This window comes from Enhydra lutris, unplaced genomic scaffold, assembly GCF_002288905.1.
Source record: "Enhydra lutris kenyoni isolate GAN:26980312 unplaced genomic scaffold, ASM228890v2 scaffoldscaffold8, whole genome shotgun sequence".
In the NCBI taxonomy this organism is placed as follows: Eukaryota; Metazoa; Chordata; class Mammalia; order Carnivora; family Mustelidae; genus Enhydra; species Enhydra lutris.
This window is the reverse complement of record NW_019154092.1, coordinates 31,088,107-31,107,250: the sequence shown is the minus strand read 5'-3', so window position 1 is coordinate 31,107,250 and position 19,144 is coordinate 31,088,107. Positions and strand designations below refer to the sequence as shown.

Below are 19,144 nucleotides of genomic sequence, written 5' to 3'. Positions count from 1 at the left end.
GAAGCAACCTTGGGCATTTGGTGACAATCTTGTTATAAGAGCCTGCATTTTCAGTTACATTAAAAGCCTCCAGCTTTTGACAATGAAGAGTAGAACTGTCTGACCACAAATGAAGAGAAAGAGGAAGAGCATTTCTGGTTCCAAGAAAGTATTACACCAATGGAAAAATGTCAAGATGAGCTCTCAAAAAAATTAGAATCTAAAAAATATTAGGCAGAATTTTTAAGTGAGAGAAAATTAAGAAGTAAAAGAAAATGACATTCATACTAAGTGTGTCTATATAGGATGTATGAGTGTGTACAAATGGGGAAATAGTTTGATCAAGAAGGAAATGACAGGGATATATATATCTCCATATCTATATATCTATATATATCTCCATATCTATCTATATCTATCTATCTATCTATCTATCTATCTATCTATCTATCTATCTATACTTATACAAGCCCTTCCTTATGACAACTTGTAATTTTTTTTTTTAAAGACATAAATGACATATCTTGTTTAAAATATGTTACTTTAACATTCTTTTGTCTTTAACTCCACTGGTGGAATATGTCAAATATGTTAAATAACATAAGAACATAATAAAGCATTATGTTTAAAATATAACTATGTCTGTTTATTAATAATTTTGCTTGAATAAATTAAGATGGCAAACTTTATGATGCTGCATGGAAAACTATGCTGAGCTATATAATCTCAAAATACCAATTTAGTTTTTGAAACATTGTTCTTAGGGAAGAATCCTTAAGGGAGGAAGAGTTTAAATGTGGGTAAAGTTCTAAGAATTGGTAATCAAATAGGTTATGCTTCATGATGAGAAAAGGCTGAAATGAAAAGGTTCCTATCATTTGTTATATTTTATATTATGGTGGATAGACATAAATATGGAATAGTAATAGTTAATCACTCTGCTTCACAATTTGATTCCATATCCTGAAGTCTCAATTTTTTACTTAATGCTCAATATTCTCTATTAATGACCACAAACAGCAAAGGGTTTTTATACAATCATATCTTTAAAAAAAAAATATTCTCTTTGGCATCCAGTAAAAATGACAATGGACCACTAAGAAGTAGATATTCTAAGCTAACATTTTGGAAGACAAGGTAATCTTCCAAGTCTTCCAAAGCAGGCAGTGGAATTTATCTAGTTGTCCTAGTAAGTATGCATCTTGAGCAAGCCAAGCCCCCGAGAAACCTCTGTTCCTTCGCAAGTGTTACAGTAGCACAATAGTAACTTTATACCATGTTTTCCAAGCTATAGACATTGCTGAAAGAATAAGCAAGACTTACCAATTATAATCCAGTCGAGACTGATGAAGCTGCTGCTGTTTTAGGAGAAGCTTTGTCTCCTGCTGGGTCAGCAGATGCTGAAGGCGCTCTTTTTCAATTTCCAGTTCCATTTTCTGAAGCATAAGTTGGTGCCTTCTATTTTCTGAGAGTTGCTTTTTGACATCAGTTTCACTAGACTGCTGTGTCCCTTGACCATGCATCCGGGATGTCCAGGAAAGCCCACAATAACTGCATGATTCCAGATGTGCTCTGGAATATTGAGGGGCCATGTGTGTAGGATGGCTTTCAGGAATAGGATCTGCGTTTTCAGAAAGTCTATGACCACAACACTGACTGGATGGAATAGGCTTCAGGGTTTGGCATTCTTTCATATTCAATTCCGCTGGTGGAACCTTCTCTGCAGGGACTGCATCTGCTAGTTTTCTCCCTGGGGATCCATAATCACATGTTCTGGTCTCTGACGGCACCCTGTCTAGGTCTGTTTCGGGATAATGAAAGTCTGCTGGTTTCAAAGAATTATTCCTAAACTCCAGAAGGGCTTCTGAAGCTGAGTCCTGCTTTGTAGCCTTAGGCCTCTGCTTGGTTTGATAGCAGGTTTGTGATTTGGCTACACTCAAGTAGGAACCATCTAGTTCCACAGCTGAAGACCGAAGTGTGCTTTTCCTATTGGATGCCTAAAAGGAACCGAAAGATCATTGTCAGATAAGAGCACAGTGAAATGGGTTCTTTTGGCTTTTCAGAAATCAATGATATATGTTTACCAAAACAGAGTTGTTGTTTTGTCTTCTTAAATAAAAAATGATCATATTCACACAGCTGAACAGACATGCGCCACAAAGCTAAAACCATTTTCAAATAATCTATATTTCAGTAAATCCATAAGAATGAGAAAAAGAAAGTGTTGCTATTTGCTGCTTAAGCAAGACAACAGGAGTTGCAAATGATGAGGGTTACATAAAATCAACTTTGAGAAGAGGCAAAAACATTAAATGTTAATGTCTTAAAATGTTTACTTTCAAATACTAAGCCAAGAAATCTACTCAGCCACCTTAAATACCCCGTCTAATGCCCTCTGTCCATTACACACAGTGAAATTTGATGTAAAACATTTCATCTTATACTGAATAGGATGTTAGTTACCGCTAGAAATTTGACAAGTTTTTATGAATATATTTACAGCACACAAATAAAATGAAGCACTTCCCCAAAAATATGATTCTAATCAAAAGCAGTTATTTAAATACAAAACATATTTAATTTCAGCTATAAACATAAGTGATTTTTCAATTAAGCTGTCCAAGTGATTATAGCCTGATACAACTCATGCAGGAAGGAAGTAGTTGCAAATTACCTTTGGCAGGCCAATAGAGTGAGCTTTCCCAGTATTTTAGCCTCAGGCCTGTTCTATCAGAGAGAGCAAAACTTAGTTTATACCAGTGATTCTCAAACATTAGCGTGTATCAGAATCACCTGGAGGAACTGTTAAATGTGAACTGCTGGGCTTCATCCCTAGAGTTTCGCATTCGGGAAGTCTGGAGCAGAGCTGGAGAAGCTGCGTTTTTAGCCAGTTGCCAGATGATACTGATGCTGTTCGCCTGGGATCATACTTTGAGAACCACTGATCTGTATCGTGGGGCATCTGATTCCTCCTTTGTCCCTCTTATAGGACTGTTGATAACATGGGGCTCACCCAGGTAATCCTGGATACTTTCCTAATCTCAAGATCATTAACTTAATCACATCTATAAAGTCTCTTGTCATATAAAATCCCTTGTGTCATATAAAGAGACATTCATTGGTTCCAGGAATTAGGACATGGGTATATTTGGGGGGGGGGGCATTATTCAGTCTACCACAACCTCTTTTTAAAATTAGAACTCATAAATAGTTGAGATGCTTATCTTATTCTGGAGACATAGAATAAATGAATAATTGCGACCCCCAGCAGAAGGCAGAAAAAAATCCTGCCAATTAACTTTGCAATAGTTGAAAATGATGAACTGACTGGTAAAAAGCATCAACAGGGGCATCTGGGTGGCTCAGTGGGTTAAAGCCTCTGCCTTCAGCTCAGGTCATGGTCCCAGGGTCCTGGGATCGAGCCCCACATCGGGCTCTCTGCTCAGCGGGGAGCCTGCTTCCCACTTTCTCTCTCTGGCTGCCTCTCTGCCTAGTTGTGATTTCTGTCAAATAAATAAATAAAATCTAAAAAAAAAAAAGCGTCAACAGATACACAGGAACACCATGTTTCCTATCTTCTGATATTACAATGACTTGGAAGATTTTGAGTTTCTACAGCAATACTAAAGGAGTTCTATTCAACTGAGAATGAGCCACCACTTCTGGGCCACGTAATCCTTTACACTGAGCAGATGACACTGAATAGGTTGCAAGCTCCAGAAAAGAAACTAGTCCTAGGGCAAAATTCATGATAAACTATCTCATAAAAAAATTAACCTTATTTTACAACTAAAGGGAAATTCTAGTCCACATTAATCTCCCCTACTCTGAACTTCTGTAGCACTTACTGTCAAAACAATATTTAACATTTATCATCTGCTATTTTGTATGGTAAGCTATCTTTTTAGAGAATCATTATATTTTAAAAATGACAGGTAAATTTTTTAAAGGTCCAGAAACTTAAATCAGCTATTTAACATTATCATATATTTCCTAATTCATGTATTAGCAACGTAACAATGGCACGTATGTATTATTTTATCATCTTACTTTTGTTCCTTACATATGTGCATTTTTAGGTATTGACATAGCTGATACTTCTGTTAATGGTACTAATTATTAAATTATTCATAAATGTCAGGTATATGGAATATTAAAAATTTTTTTTGGTAGTTAACTTTTTTTGTTTTTGAGGCAGTTCAACATAATGATTTTGATGCATACTCTGCTTAAAGAGAATACTGCTTTGCCAATTACCTGATAGGTGACTGTGCATGTTGGTAGGCAGGATTCTAAGATGGTCCCCAAGATTCCTGACCTCTTGTATTATCTCCTCCCCTTGAATGTGGGTAGACTTCGTGAACATGATGAGATATGAATCCCATTATTATGTTACAGTAAATGGCCAAAGGGATGTTACAGATTTAACTAAGGCTCCCCCTCTTCAGCTGATTTTGAATTAACAAAAAGGAGATTACCTTATATGGGCCAGACCTAACTAAGGAGTCCTTTAAAAAAGGGTCTGGTGCCCTCCCTAATGTCAGAGAGTGGGCTTGAAGAAATAAGCTAACATGTTGTGGGAGGACCAATGAAGGGGGTCATGTGGCAATGACTTCTGGAGCAGAAGGCAGTTTCCACCTAACAGCCAGCAAAAAGATGCAAAAATGGTCTATCTGTCATGCAGATGCAAGAACTAAATTCTGCCAACAGCCACGTCAGTTTGGAAGGGGACGTAGAGCTCCAGATTAGAATACAGCCCAACTGTCACCTTGACTGCGGTTTTCTATGACCCTGAGCAGAGGCCCTAACTAACCTGTGCCTGACTCATGACCCACAGAAACTGTGAGATAATGTCTGTGTGTAGTAAACCAGTAAATTTGTATTAATTTGTTACACAGCAGTTCAAAACAAACAAAGCACATTATTCAACTTGCGTGACCCTCAGTTTTCTCACCAGTAAAACAGGGATTAAAGACAGCATCTACCTCAAAACTGAACATGGTGGTCAGACAGGCAGTTATTAAAGGTGCCAATTTATAAGGGTACTATTTTACAAAAAGAAAAAAAAAAAAACCTCTTACATTTACCCTAACTTTTTTCAAGGAGAACATTATGGGGTGTGTGTGTGTGGTGGTTGGGGGGGTCTGGTAAGATCTCCAAGAGACAGGTGCAGGTACAGCAGATTACCTCTAAAAAGAATGAGTTCGGGAAAAAAAAAAAAAAGAATGAGTTCCGTTATCCAGCTTTATTTTGCTGCAGTGAGGATCGCAGGTTGGGCTGGAGCTGAAATGCTTGAGATAATAGAGAGGTTCTTCATCTCTGTCCTCATACAAAAGATGTCAGTCTTACCCTGACATCTTGCACTGCCTCTTAGGGTTGTTGTGATACTAGATGAGGTAATTCATGTAAAGCGCTTTGGATACTGCCTAACCTAAAGTCAGTATTCAAACCATGTTTCCTATTATAATTATTACTACTGTTATCATGGACTTCTCTGCCTCAACGATTCTTGAGGTCAGGGGCTATATTTACACCTCGGGACGTATAGCATTGGGCCGTACACATAGTAACTAGGGGCTAACTGTATCAGATCAAGTAGATAAAGTCAAGTTGGGTTATGGGTCACAGAAAATTAGAAATGAAAACCAGAATCCATGATTAGGCTGTATTATGTGCTACTAAGGAAGAGGAAGAGAGAAGAAAGAGAAAACTGCCTGTTAGAATTTGAATATAAGAAATTAAGTTATTTTATTAGAGACAAATATTGCCTCTGGGACACATGGAAGTCACAATGGGCCTGAATGAAACAGATGTGTTTTTCTTTCTGGAGTTGCTGCTCTATGCTTTCTATGAGATGTTTACAAATGTTAACTTCTTGTAACCAAGGCTTAAACTAACAAATCCCAAACTGCGGTCTCTGGCATATGGGTTTGATATGAATTTTTCAGATGTATAACACTAATTTAGGAACCAATAGATTTTTTTTTTAATGGAGGCGTAATTTACATATACTAAAATGCACGTCTTATGTGTACAGCTTGATAAATTTTTACATTTGCATATACCCATGTAATCATTACCCCAAAAAGTTCCTTGTGCCCTTTCTAGTCAAACCAACATCTTTTTTTTCAGTGTTCCAAAATTCATTGTTTATGTACCACACCCAGTGCTCCATGCAATACGTGCCCTCCTTAATACCCACCACCAGACTCACCCATCCCCCCACCCCTCTCCCCTCTAAAACATTCAGTTTGTTTCTCAAAGTCCACAGTCTCTCATGGTTTGTCTTCCCCTCTGATTTCCTCCAATTCACTTTTCCTTTCCTTCAAACCAACATCTTTACATTCCCGGAGGTAATCATTATTCTCAGTTCTATGACCACAGATCAGTTTTGCCTATGTTTAGCCTCATATAAATGGAATCATAAAGTATGCTACTCTTTTGTGGCTAACTTATTTTTTTAAGACTTTATTTATTCATTTATGAGAGTGAGCGTGAGTGAGTGGCAGAGCATGGGGAGGGCAGAGGAAGAGGAGAGAGAGAATCCTAAGCAGACTGAGCTGAGTGCAGAGCCCAACGAGGGACTCAGTCTCACCAACCATGAGATCATGATCAAAGCTGAAATCAAGAGTCAGATACTCAACTGACTGAGCCCCCCAGGCACCCCTGTGGCTTGCTTCATATTGTTGCCTGTATTAATATATAATTCTTTTTTATTGCTACATAGTATTTCATCGTATGAATATAGCAAAATTCGTTTATTCATTCTCTTATTGGATTAGGTTGCTCCTAGCTTAGGGCTACTACGAATAAAGTTGCTAGCAATCTCTTATACAAGTCTTTTTTTTTTTTTTTTTTTTTTTTTTTTAAGGAACAGGGCAGAGGGAGAGGAAGAGAGAGAGAATCCTAAACAGGCTGCATGCCCAGCACAGAGCCCAATGTGGTGCTTGATCTCATGACTGTGAGATCATGATCTGAGCCAACATCAGGAGTCATATGCTTAACAAACTGAGCTACCCAGGTGCCCCTTTATACAAGTCTTTTTTCTAGAAACACGTATTTATTTCTCTTGGGCATAGGGTATGGCATGTGGTTGCCTTTATTAGAAATAGCCAATAAGTCTTCCAGAGTGGTAATTCTATTTTACATCTATCTGCATCAGCACACTAAAGAATCCCAGTTGCTTCACATTCACACTAACACTTTTTTTTTTTAGGTCCAAAAAAAGTGGTTTTATTAAAGCACAGGGATAGGACCTGTGGGCAGAAAGAGCTGCCCATATTGATAGTATGTTTTTACTTTAAGCCAATCTGGTGTGTAGTGAAATCTCACTATGATTTTATTTTGCATTTTCCTGATATGTAATGATAGTATTTAACATATGCTTATTACCCATTAAGATATCTTGTTTTATTAAATGCTTGGTGAAACCAATACCTTTCAATTATTCAAAATAGTTTTTATTTTTTAATTTTTAAATTTTTAAAAAGATTTTATTTATTTGAGAGAGAAAGAGAGAGTGAGAGACAGAGCATGAACAGGGGTAGGAGGCAGAGGAAGAGGGAGAAGCAGACTCCCAACTGAGCAGGGAGCTGATGTGGGGCTTAATTTTAGAACCCTGAGATCATGACCTGAGTCAAAGGCAGAAGCTTAACCGACTAAGCCACCCAGGTGCCCCTATAATTCAAAATAATCTTTAAAGAACTGAGATGCAAAATGAAAAACGAAGGTTAGGGAAGACAACTTTCTGCAAATTCCTTCTCATGAGAAAACTTGGCTCTAAATGTTCACCTCCACTGACCACTGAATGCATAACATGCTCCCAGAAAACCCTCTCACTTTGGCCATTCTTAACTCAGAGTTTACTGTGTACAATGCTAAACATTTTACATATTCAACCTGTAATTCTTAACAACTCTGTAAGATAGTTATTATAGTTGCCAATTTGCAGATGAAAAGACGAAGTTCAATGAATTGACACAACTTTCCCAAGATCACGTCAACACTATATGTGATAAGTGGGAATACACCTTGCTTCAGATCTTTAGTCTTCCATTACTCCATGATGTAGCTTTTTTTTTTTTTTTAAACACGATTTTATTTATTTATATGAGAGAGAGAGCTAGAGCGTGCAGGGGAGTGTCAGAGTGTAAGGCACAGAGGAGGAGGGAGAGGGACAGACTCCCTGCTTAGCATGGAGCCACACCTAGGGGCTCGATCCCATGACCCCAAGATCATGACTGGAGTGAAAATCAAAAGTCAGCCGCCCAACCAACTGAGCCACCCAGGCACCCCTCCATGATGTAGCTTTTTAAAAAACTTCTTTAATATGAAATACAATAATCACAGAAAAGTGCACTAAACCAATATAACCATCTCAGTGAATAATCACAAGACAATGTCTGTCCATGTAACCAACAACTGAGATGCAGAATGTTGCCTATATGCAGAAGACCCCTGACGGCACAGCACAATCACTGCTCTCTATCTCTTCTGTCCAAGGGAATGACTATCTTATGACTTTTATGGGAATAAATTCTCTGCTGAATACTTCCCTGCTTGAAAGTCCATACCTGTTTATTTTTAAAATATAAATGGAATAATATGAAAAATATTCTGTGTCTGACTTCTTCATACACAATAAGGCATGTGGCTGTAACTTGTTCATTTTCATAGCTTTACAGCAAACGTTAGCCAACTTCTTCTGTGAAGGGATAGATGACAAACATTTTAGACTTTGCAGGCTGTATGGTTTTTGTCATAACTACTCAGTTCCACTTTTGTGGTGTAAAAGCAAGAGATAATACACAAATGAATGACTGGTCCAGTATAACCTTCTTTATGGACATTGAAATTTGAATTTCAAGGTAATTTTCCCATTTCATAAAATATTCTTTTCTCCCCAACCATTAAAAAAGTTAAAAACTATTCTTAACTCATGAGAGTGGATTTGGCCTGCTATAGTTTGCCAATTAAACCTGATGATTACACTGAGTGCTCCTCCACATAAAGGACTCTATGAATATGCTTAGATATGCTTAAAATCCAATAAGCACACTGAATAATATGACTTGTGATGGGCTATCACAAACTTTTGTATAAAGCTGCTTTTTTTTTCTTTTAGCAATGACAATCACATATGTAAAAAGCAATATGAATCAGTACCACTGTTGTGTATTTCTGTGATGTATGGTTGTGCCATCCTATCAAAATATTTAAATCCCATCAAAGTACTGGGATTATCCTCACCACTATACATTTGCCTTATTCAATCTTCATTTGTATCTCTTTCAGATTTAATGATCAGAGTAGTTAAAATACCGATTTAAGTTTTTTAGTGTGTGAATCACGTAAGAAAGTTATGTTAAAAAAACAGAATTTGCTAGGGGAAATAGAACCAAAGAGCATTCAGTAATTTTGCAGTAACTCTCTTAGTTGACAGCTTAACATTTATTGATTTGTGTGATTTTTCATCTAACCCTTTTTTTTTTTCATTCATCTCCTTGGGGGTATAACAAGCCAATGACTGAGTCTTGTAGCTCTTAAAGATAGCCTAAGCTATAGAGATCACCAAACCCCAACCCAACCCTTACAAAAGTGTGGGCTATCACTGTGTGATGGAAATGAGTTGAATGGAGTGCTTAATCAGAGATGAAAAGAATGATATTCAGCAGAAAAGTATACAGAATAATATACCGAGGCAGGAAAAAAAATGGAAAAAATAAGTTTAGACAGGAAAATGATCTGTAGATCACAACAAATAAAAAAGCTGAGTTCAAATGGTAGCATGTTAGGGTTTGTATTATATAAAAGGTACCACAAACTGTGACTACATGTTGAGATTCTAGAAGTGTCACCAAAAAAGCCAGTAAAGTCTTTGATGCGATACCTATAGGATGCACAGCACAAAAGAAAGATGAGGAGAAACTGCAGGCATTTTTGGCTTATGACATATTTGGAGTACAATGTTGTCTAACTTGGGTAGATACATGCTAATGACAACATAAAAATAATATATGGAACATGAGACAAACAAAATGAGAGAAAAGTATAGGTTTTAAAAAAATGTGAGAGACTTAGTTTGGACACAATGAAGAACTTTCTGAGAGTGGAAATTAGTAAATTTCTGAGTTGGAAGAGGATTTTCTGAATCTTTAAGATACCTTCTTAAAATATGACATTTTGTTTTATTTATTTTTTATGTGACATTTTAGAAAAGACTCCATAGGAAACACAGATATCTCAAAACACAGTATGATATGCTCTTGTATATACGTACACATGCACACACATGTGTGCAAGCATATACATGAACACGCACAATCACATACTATTCCTAAGGTGATACAAGGCTTTCCTGTGTTCTCACATGTTAAAAAACACAGTAACACCTGCAGTATTGCTTTGTGAAGTACAATCAACAAGTAAATAGTGATGTTTTTTAAGTTTTTGCAAATCAGTTTTACAAGCCTAGCCAATGTCTCTGCTCTGAATCCATAAGAAAAGAGTTGAATTAAACTGGTAATTCTTTCTTGCAACAGGTAGTTATTCACTCTTCACAATAGGAAGTGATTATTTATAACGCATTTATGAATTGTTAGCCACAGAATTAGTGCTTAACAATACTAATAAATACTATTGATCTATTGATGATATTCATGTCTCTGATGGCAAACACTAATGTACTATCTCTTTTTTCACTAATGTACTATCTTGAAAAGCACCCTATTAACAATCCTCACATTCTCACAGATAGCCCTTAAGAATGAAATCTCAATTTTATAACTTCAAAATTTCCCCCTGTGCCCTTCATTGAGAAGTCAGAAATTCAAAACCTATATTAAATATTTCTAAACCTAAATTACTGTGTGTGGAACAGGTCATTGCATTACCCAGAACATTTGGAATTAATGTGAAATAAGGCATAGAATGACATGCTGCATTTTTAAAGTCAGACTTACCTGGACCAGTTGTCAAGCTGACAGAAGCTATGTAATGCAACAGCTGCACTGTATGGTTTGCCAAAATCTCATCCCAAATAAATGTTCATTCTCCCCAGTGCAATTAACTCTCCTATACTGGCAGATTTTGCAAGAAGATCATCAAGGTAGATTACCTTCCAGCGTTATGAACTAAATACTTACAGGTGTTATATCATCAGTTATAACTTACAAACTTTTGCATTTAGGAAGACATCCAGGCAAATGAATCATCTAATTTATGAATTATTTATAAGAAATTCACAGCATGCTCTTGGCATCATCCATGGCCTTTTCCAGGTCATATGACACCAATTAGAGCTGAATTTTAAATTATTCAATAACCTGAACTCTCTTGTCATTTAACATATAGATATCAATGCAGTAAACAAGTTAAATCTAATGGGCCCTAGAGGTTTAAGCCTCTCTGCTGCTCAGCAGCTGAAGCTGTAGGCTATCAATGGAAGAGAAAAATAACAGAATGCAGCAGTCAAATGCATTTGCAAGGCTCTAATAACTTATTCTAGTTCCCATAGGGATTGTGGACAACCTAGGATTATTGAATCTAAAAAGACATTAAAGTCAATAATTATGAGATTTAAAAGAATACAGACACATGGTAATGTACAGATGACAGAACACTGCAACAGATACCAAATGCCATACCAACTTTCAGGATATGTACACCATAAATGCACCAACATTTCTAATAGTAACTACCAGACTCAGAAAAGGCTAAACCTCATAATCTTTAATCATTACTACATTTCTTGAAAGTTGGAATATGTTAATTTGCTGTAAGAATGAATGAGAGTGTGGAATAATTGACAGTATACTTGAGTTGAGGTCAAAAGACCTTGATTAGAATTCTAGTTCTGCCACTTAAGAGTTCTCTCTCTCTCTCTCTCCCCACCCCTCTTCCCCCCCCCACCCCTTTGGCAAGTTACTTTACATCTCTTAGGCAGTTTAGACATTTGTAAAATAGGGGGTTGGGTTTGGTGATCTCTATAGCTTAGGCTATCTTTAAGAGCTAAAAGACTCAGTCATTGGCTTGTTATACCCCCAAGGAGATGAATAAAAAAAAAAAAGGGTTAGATGAAAAATCACACAAATTAATAAATGTTAAGCTATCAACTAAGAGAGTTACTGCAAAATTACTGAATGCTCTTTGGTTCTATTTCCCCTAGCAAATTCTGTTTTTTTAACATAACTTTCTTATGTGATTCACACACTAAAAAACTTAAATCGGTATCTTAACTACTCTGATCATTAAATCTGAAAGAGATACAAATGAAGATTGAATAAGGCAAATGTATAGTGGTGAGGATAATCCCAGTACTTTGATGGGATTTAAATATTTTGATAGGATGGCACAACCATACATCACAGAAATACACAACAGTGGTACTGATTCATATTTTTTACATATGTGATTGTCATTGCTAAAAGAAAAAAAAAGCAGCTTTGTACAAAAGTTTTCTACAGCTACCAAAAGGAACAGATGTACAGGGCTAGTTTTAATTTAATGAAGATGAGAAAGAAGATGAAATAATCTTATAGAGAAAATGAAACAAAGTCAAATTAGAAGTGGTGAGGACAAGCTTCATAGGCTTAAAAATGAAAATAAAACATTGGGTAATAAAGTCAACTGTACTTAGAATCAGTTAGAGAGGCAGTAAAAGAAAATGATTCTTAAGAGTTTACACCAATATGCCCACACACCCTTCTTGGCTTTACATTTGTAGAGTGTATCCTGTGCTTACGAGTATATCCCAGGGCTCCGAACAGAGCTCCCCCTGATCTGTTCACTGCAGTCTCCTCTCTAACTCCAGTGACCTTCAGCCTCAAAAACAGAAACAAGAAGTGACCATTGGCAGATGTTTCTATGTAGCTCTTTTTAAAGGAAGCAAACAAGATTTGTGTTGAATGAAGGTAAATCTTAACAAAGAATTCTTAGTATGTTTTCTAGAAAACATAAAGTTAACACCATTTAAACATAACCAACTGTCCCTGAAGGGGAGGTCATGGAATGCATTCATGTTGTTGGGTGAGGTAGAAAAAGATTCTGTGTTGTATTTTTGAAACTAGATAGTAAAAACAAAAAAATAAAAAAACAAAAAATAAAAAAAAACTCTCCTGAAAAAGAGCACTTAAACAGGAGGGAGTGACAACCAGGCTGTTATTTATTATATCAAGATTTCCTGAAATGAATCACAGTTACTAAAGATTAGAGTCTTCTATGCCCTTTCCCTCCCGATATAGGTGGTTGCTGAACAGGGATATCGAAAAGAACTAATGAGAAGCATTTCTGAAAGCACAAAGAACTTCCAAACCAAAGAGATTTAAGATGGTCACCCTTAAGGGTTAGCCCTTTCTTGAGAACTCCAAGAGCTTTTAGAAATCTTAGTCCTTTACATATATAGAGCCAAGTCCTGACTTTTCAAAATTTAGGACATTGCAGGGTGCCTGCAGTCAGTGAAACCTTAGACTTGGTTTCGGCTCAGGTCATGATGTCAGGATTGTGAGATTGAGCCCTGACTTGGGCTCCACACTGAGTGTGTCTGTCTGTTGGAGATTCTCTCTCCCTCTCTCTCTGTCCCTCCCACTCAAGCTCTCTCTCTCTCTAATAAATAAAGTCTTAAAAAAATTCAGGGCATTGTTTAATAGCTAGTTTAGTGGACTGTAAAAAATTAAGAGAAGAAGCTTCATTTAGAAATTAATAAATTTTATACAATTTCCCTGTGCTCAAATGCCCTGCTTCGTTTGTTAGCCTTTAAAATGCTACTCCTGCTTCAAGGCTGGTTTAGCATCACCTCCCTCCACTGTGGTTTCCCCATCTCCCAGCTCAGCTTGGTTGTGCCTTCCCCAGGAGGCACCACAGTATTCTGCTCATTCTTTTATTGTTGTATTTATTTCATCCTGCTCCATACTAGTTAACTGTTAGCTATTTTCACATCTCTAAGTTTCCCTGTTTTCCTATGAAAACTACAAACTCTTTGAGGGTGGAGATCTCAAAAGATACCATTACTTTTGTTTATTGTTGTACCCCTGTAAGAGATAGTAGGTGCTTAATAAATAGTGTTTTTTTTTTTTTTTTGCATATAGTTTGGCCCTACTCCAGTGCATACTGTGCAGAACTTCAGAAGAGGGGCAATGTTACTTTCAATTTCATATTTCAATGACACTGGTCTTTATAAATAAAAGATACTTAAAGTAATGAACATTTGTTGAAAGAACCAATAAACAGGAAGCAAGAGTATCAAGTTAAGCTAAACGGCTTAACATGTATACTAGGGAACTTGATGATAATTTATGGCAAAATGTGTTTGTTTTTTTTTTTCACAAGCCACTTACTTTTTTTTACAAGTGCCTTTTCTTAGAGTGTTTAAAGCTTAATAAAATTCCACAAATTCAGGGAAAATTCCAACTTACATCTTTCAGGGGTCTCAATGCCTGTTTAGTTTGAATCTGTGAAACAGTAAATGATAAGGGCACTGTATGCTTCTGAGATGAGAATTTAAACTTAAAGCAGATCATTATATTATTTTCTAGAATGCTCCATGTAAAGGTTTTAAAATAAGAAACTACACCAAGGGACTAAAAAACATGTGTACTACATCAGCCTAGATTAGGAATAGGCAAATAGGTTATGAGACGTAATACCTGAAATAAAAGGCAACAGTGTCAGGATTCCTACTTTGAGTTATTTTTAAAAAATCAGTGTTGGGGCGCCTGGGTGGCTTAGTGGGTTAAAGCCTCTGCCTTCGGCTCAGGTCATGATCCCAGGGTCCTGGGATCAAGCCCCGCATCGGGCTCCCTGCTCAGCGGGGAGCCTGCTTCCTCCTCTCTCTCTGCCTGCCTCTCTACCTACTTGTGATCTCTATCTGTCAAATGAATAAATAAAAAAAAACCGAAAAAAATCAGTGTTAACATAATTGACTTTCATATCATAAACAAGGCTGGCATATTTTATGACAGACAACATTAAGTTCAGAATAAAGAAATTATAGAAATTTTGGATAAACAGGGTTTTCAAAATGTAAAGTTAATTGTGTTTTTCCCCCAAATCCTTTTTCAGTTAGTGGTGTCATCCAATGTGTAAAAGATACTCCCAAATGCAATCCTAAAACTATTTTTAAAAATACTTAAAATAAGCTTCTCTTCTGTTCCCTGCTTTTGGGTGCCACTCAGGTGCTAAATGTACAAAGAAAGGGTTAGGATGCTAGGTGTTTGGGGAGGAATTATTAATTTTTAAATAAAGTCATGAAATGTAAGATACATAGGAACGGGTAAAACTTGTGCAGCTAAAAGCCAAGTCTTGGATAACTGTCTAGCCATGTAACGGAAGCATAAATATAAATAAAAACATGGATAAACAGATTCAGTATTATTATACTCCTCCTGTTCTGCAATTTACCCAAAGTACAGGTCCCACCATGGGGTGAGCAAGTAGCATAGGGATCTGGCAGTTATTGTGCTAGGTGACAGGAATACAAAGCTCAATAAAGAAAATGAAAACCTTCATGATCCTCAAATTTTGGCTAAGGGAGAAAACATTTTATTTGATGAGATCTATAAAGAGTGATGTGCAGGGGCGCCTGGGTAGCTCAGTTGGTTGAGTGTCTGACTCCTGATTTTGGCTTAGGTCATGATCTCAGAGTCATGAGATCGAGCCTGGCCTCAGGCTCCATGCTGGGTGTGAAGCTTGCTTAAGAGTCTTTATCTCCCTCTGCCCCTCACCCTCTTCAACCTTGTGCTCTCTCTCTTTAAAAAAATAAAAAAAAAAAAATGGGTCTCCTATGCAAAGAGTTGAGGAGCAGAGTATTAGTGAGATTAGATTTGCCTCTAGTGGGGGAAAGGGAAGTTGGGAAGTTTTCATAGTAGAGAAGATATTTCAACTACATTTTGGAGGACAGAATGGAGTTTATTAATGATAAAGGTATGTGTGAGGGTGTGTAGTGTGGTAGGATACCATATTTCAGGCAGAGAGGAAAATATGAGTAGAAAGACAAGGATTATGAAGATGAGTATGAATGGTAAAGTCTAAGTAGTCCAGAGCATGGTGGACAGGGGGATGGGGAGTGGATGAAGCCAAAATAACGGTAGATGACAGAGTATAAATGGTGGAAATGTCACATTAAAGAAGTTTCACTTTAAGTTTTCTATGCCCACCTAATACAGGAGATGATCAATGAGCCAAATGGTGGGTAGTTGGAAGGAAATAAAATAATAAAATGCAAGATAATCTACTCAGTACCAGAAGGAATCAAGACATGAAGTTTATATGGGGAGACAGAAAAAGACAAAGGAAGAAGGAAGGCCTGTCACAGATGAAAACACCTAAAAAATTAATTGAAATAATATAATTAAAACTAAAGTGTTCAGATCTATACATTATATTGAATGATCTTTGGAAAGTATGGGGACTAGGTAGAGGATGGATGCCTAGCCAAGGCATAAAAAGGAACTACAGTAGAAGAAAGACACCAACAAACTTTCTACAATTTGTCGATTAAATACTCTATAGTTTCTTCAGGGTCTTCAAATTCTCAAAAAGGTTGAGCAAAATCCATTGTGGATTAATTTATTTCAGTCAACCTCCCTTCATGAATAACTATGAGGACAAACTGTTTTAAAAAATCTGTTTGAAAGCACTGATGTGTTACCAAGGTAGTGAGGACATGAAGAGGCCAGGATCCCAGATTGAAGGTAAACAAGAAAAGATAGTTTGACATTAGTTGTCACTTTTTGGTTCAAGACATTCTAAATTAGGATGCTAGCTGAGAAGCTGAGAAGAGCTGTAAGCAGTCACACAGGACTGGAAACAAAATTTGGATTTCAGAACCTGCCAAGAAAGGGGTCCTGTCAAAAAATCCAGGCTTTCCATTGAGACCCTGAAAAGCTAGTAGTAAAAATAAAATAGAAATAGAAAAGCCCATGCACATACTGAAGTTGAACTTCAAAATCTACTCAGTCCTAGATTGGGTTAAGGTAATTTGAATCAAAGCTAACTGCCTACAAGAAGAAAAAGCAAATTCTCACTGGAAAGGATAACACTAGAGACGTATATTATAAATAATATTTTCAGAGATGCTGTCTGACATTCAATAAAAAATAAGGAAGGATATAAAAAGATAAAAGTAACAAATTTACAAGAGAAAAAAAGACAAAAGAAATAGAACCACAAGAGATTTACATGTTGGCATTATCAAATATGGACTTTAAAGTAACTATTATTTACAACTAAGAAATTAAATATCACGGAGAATACTGCAGAGAACTATAAACTAGAAGAAAAATCAAATGGAAATTTTAGGACTGAAAATATAATACATATAGTTAAGAACTTAATAGCAGGTTAGATATAGCTGAGGGGACAATTAGTGAATTGGAATAAAAGCCAGAAGAAAATATCTAGACCAACTTGAAGACATGGATACAAAAGGATGGAAATGTATAAAAGAATGTGTGCAACGTGAGACAAAAGCCTAAAATAGATACAATACTAGAAGAAGGGAAAAGAGGGAATAAGAAAGAAGTAATATCTGAAGAGATAAAAAAATTTTCAAAACTGTTATCAAGGCACAAATTTAAGAAGTAGTATGAATCCAAAGGAGATTAAATATAAAGAAAACCACACCTAGAGCACATAATGGTATGACTGCTGAAAACAGGACAAAACTTGCTCAACAGCCAACAGCCAAAATCCAACATGCTCAACAGAAAAAACAAGCATCTTACTTTCAAAGAGAGAATAATAAGACTTTCAATTGAAAGTAATTCAGTTGCCTACTGAAAACATTTATTAAAAATGAATGTGACAAAAAAAATGAATGTGACAGATTTTGCTTCTAGTCCTGAGGGAGTAAGAGGATCAAAAATTAAGTCCCAATCTTAAAGAAAAACTGACAAAATGTAGGAAAAGCCTATTTCAGAAGGTAGGAAAGAGGTAGCAGAGATTGTGACATCTGAAAGAAAAGAAGAAAATCCAGTAAATCCTACAATAACATAAGCTTTCTGTGTGAAGGCAACTTCTGAATGGTAGCACAGAGGAGGAAGAACACAAATAGAGTCCAACATTCTCAACTGAGTTAAGAAGTCAGAGACTGGAGTTGAAGGAGGCTGAAATGGGTAGAATCTGAAGGACTAAGTATCCAAGGGATGACACCAAAAGGGTCTCCTTGGTTCTTCGGCTGTACATATATGGACATAAGGATGAATACATATAAGGATGAAAACTTACGAGGAACTCCAGGGTAGGAAGAATTACAGGAAAGCTCCAAAAAGAACAACTCAGAAAGTTTAAGACAGGGAGGTCACACAAGCCACAGAAGAGAGGTTTCATTGAATATGAAGAACATTCAAGATAGATCACAAAAGGGTCACACTTTAGGCATGTGGAGAAATTACCCCTAGAGTAAAGGCTAAACTAGAATCACTCTAAAACAGTTTAGAAATAGACCTTGAGGGGTGTCTAGGTGGCTTAGTCAGTTAAGTGCCTAATTCTTGGTTTCAACTGAGGTCATAATCTCAGGGTTGTGAGATCGAGCTCCCCACTCTGGGGGAGTCTGAGATTCTTTCCCCCTTCACTTCTCTCCCTCTCTGTTCTTCCCCCTGCTCATGTGCATGGACTCACTTTTTCTCAAATAAACAAATAAAATCTTAAAAAAAAAGATTTTATTTATTTATTTAAGAGCATGAGAGAGAGCACAAGTGGGGGTGGAGGAGCAGAGGAGCAGGGAGAAGCAGACTCCCCTCTGAGCTACCCTATGACCCTGCAATTGCACTATTCGGTATTTACCCCAAAGATACAGATGTAGTGAAATGAAGGGCTACCTTTATCCCAGTGTTCATAGTAGCAATGGTCACAGTTGCCAAACTGTGTAAAGAACCAAGATGCCCTTCAACAGACGAATGGATAAAGAAGATGTGGTCCAGGGGCGCCTGGTGGCTCAGTGAGTTAAAGCCTCTGCCTTCGGCTCAGGTCATGATCCCAGGGTTCTGGGAATCGAGCCCCACATCGGGCTCTCTGCTTAGCAGTGAGCCTGCTTCTCCCTCTCTCTCTGCCTGCCTCTCTGCCTACTTGTGATCTCTGTCTGTCAAATAAATAAATAAATAAATAATCTTAAAAAAAAAAAAGAAAAGAAAGCATACCAAAACCCAAAGAAATCATAGCAGAAATAAAA

At 36.8% G+C, this 19,144-nt stretch overlaps 1 protein-coding gene across 4 annotated transcripts in view; it reads right to left on the bottom strand.

Annotated features, from left to right (window-relative positions):
* Positions 1-19,144, bottom strand: part of LOC111142579 (KIAA1328 ortholog) — a 325,804-nt gene that overhangs the window by 122,765 nt on the left and 183,895 nt on the right. For all 4 annotated transcript variants that reach the window (XM_022495863.1, XM_022495865.1, XM_022495866.1 and 1 more), the window contains one exon: positions 1,303-1,976. In XM_022495863.1, the coding sequence (XP_022351571.1) occupies positions 1,303-1,976 (674 nt within the window). The remainder of the gene's footprint in view (positions 1-1,302; positions 1,977-19,144) is intronic.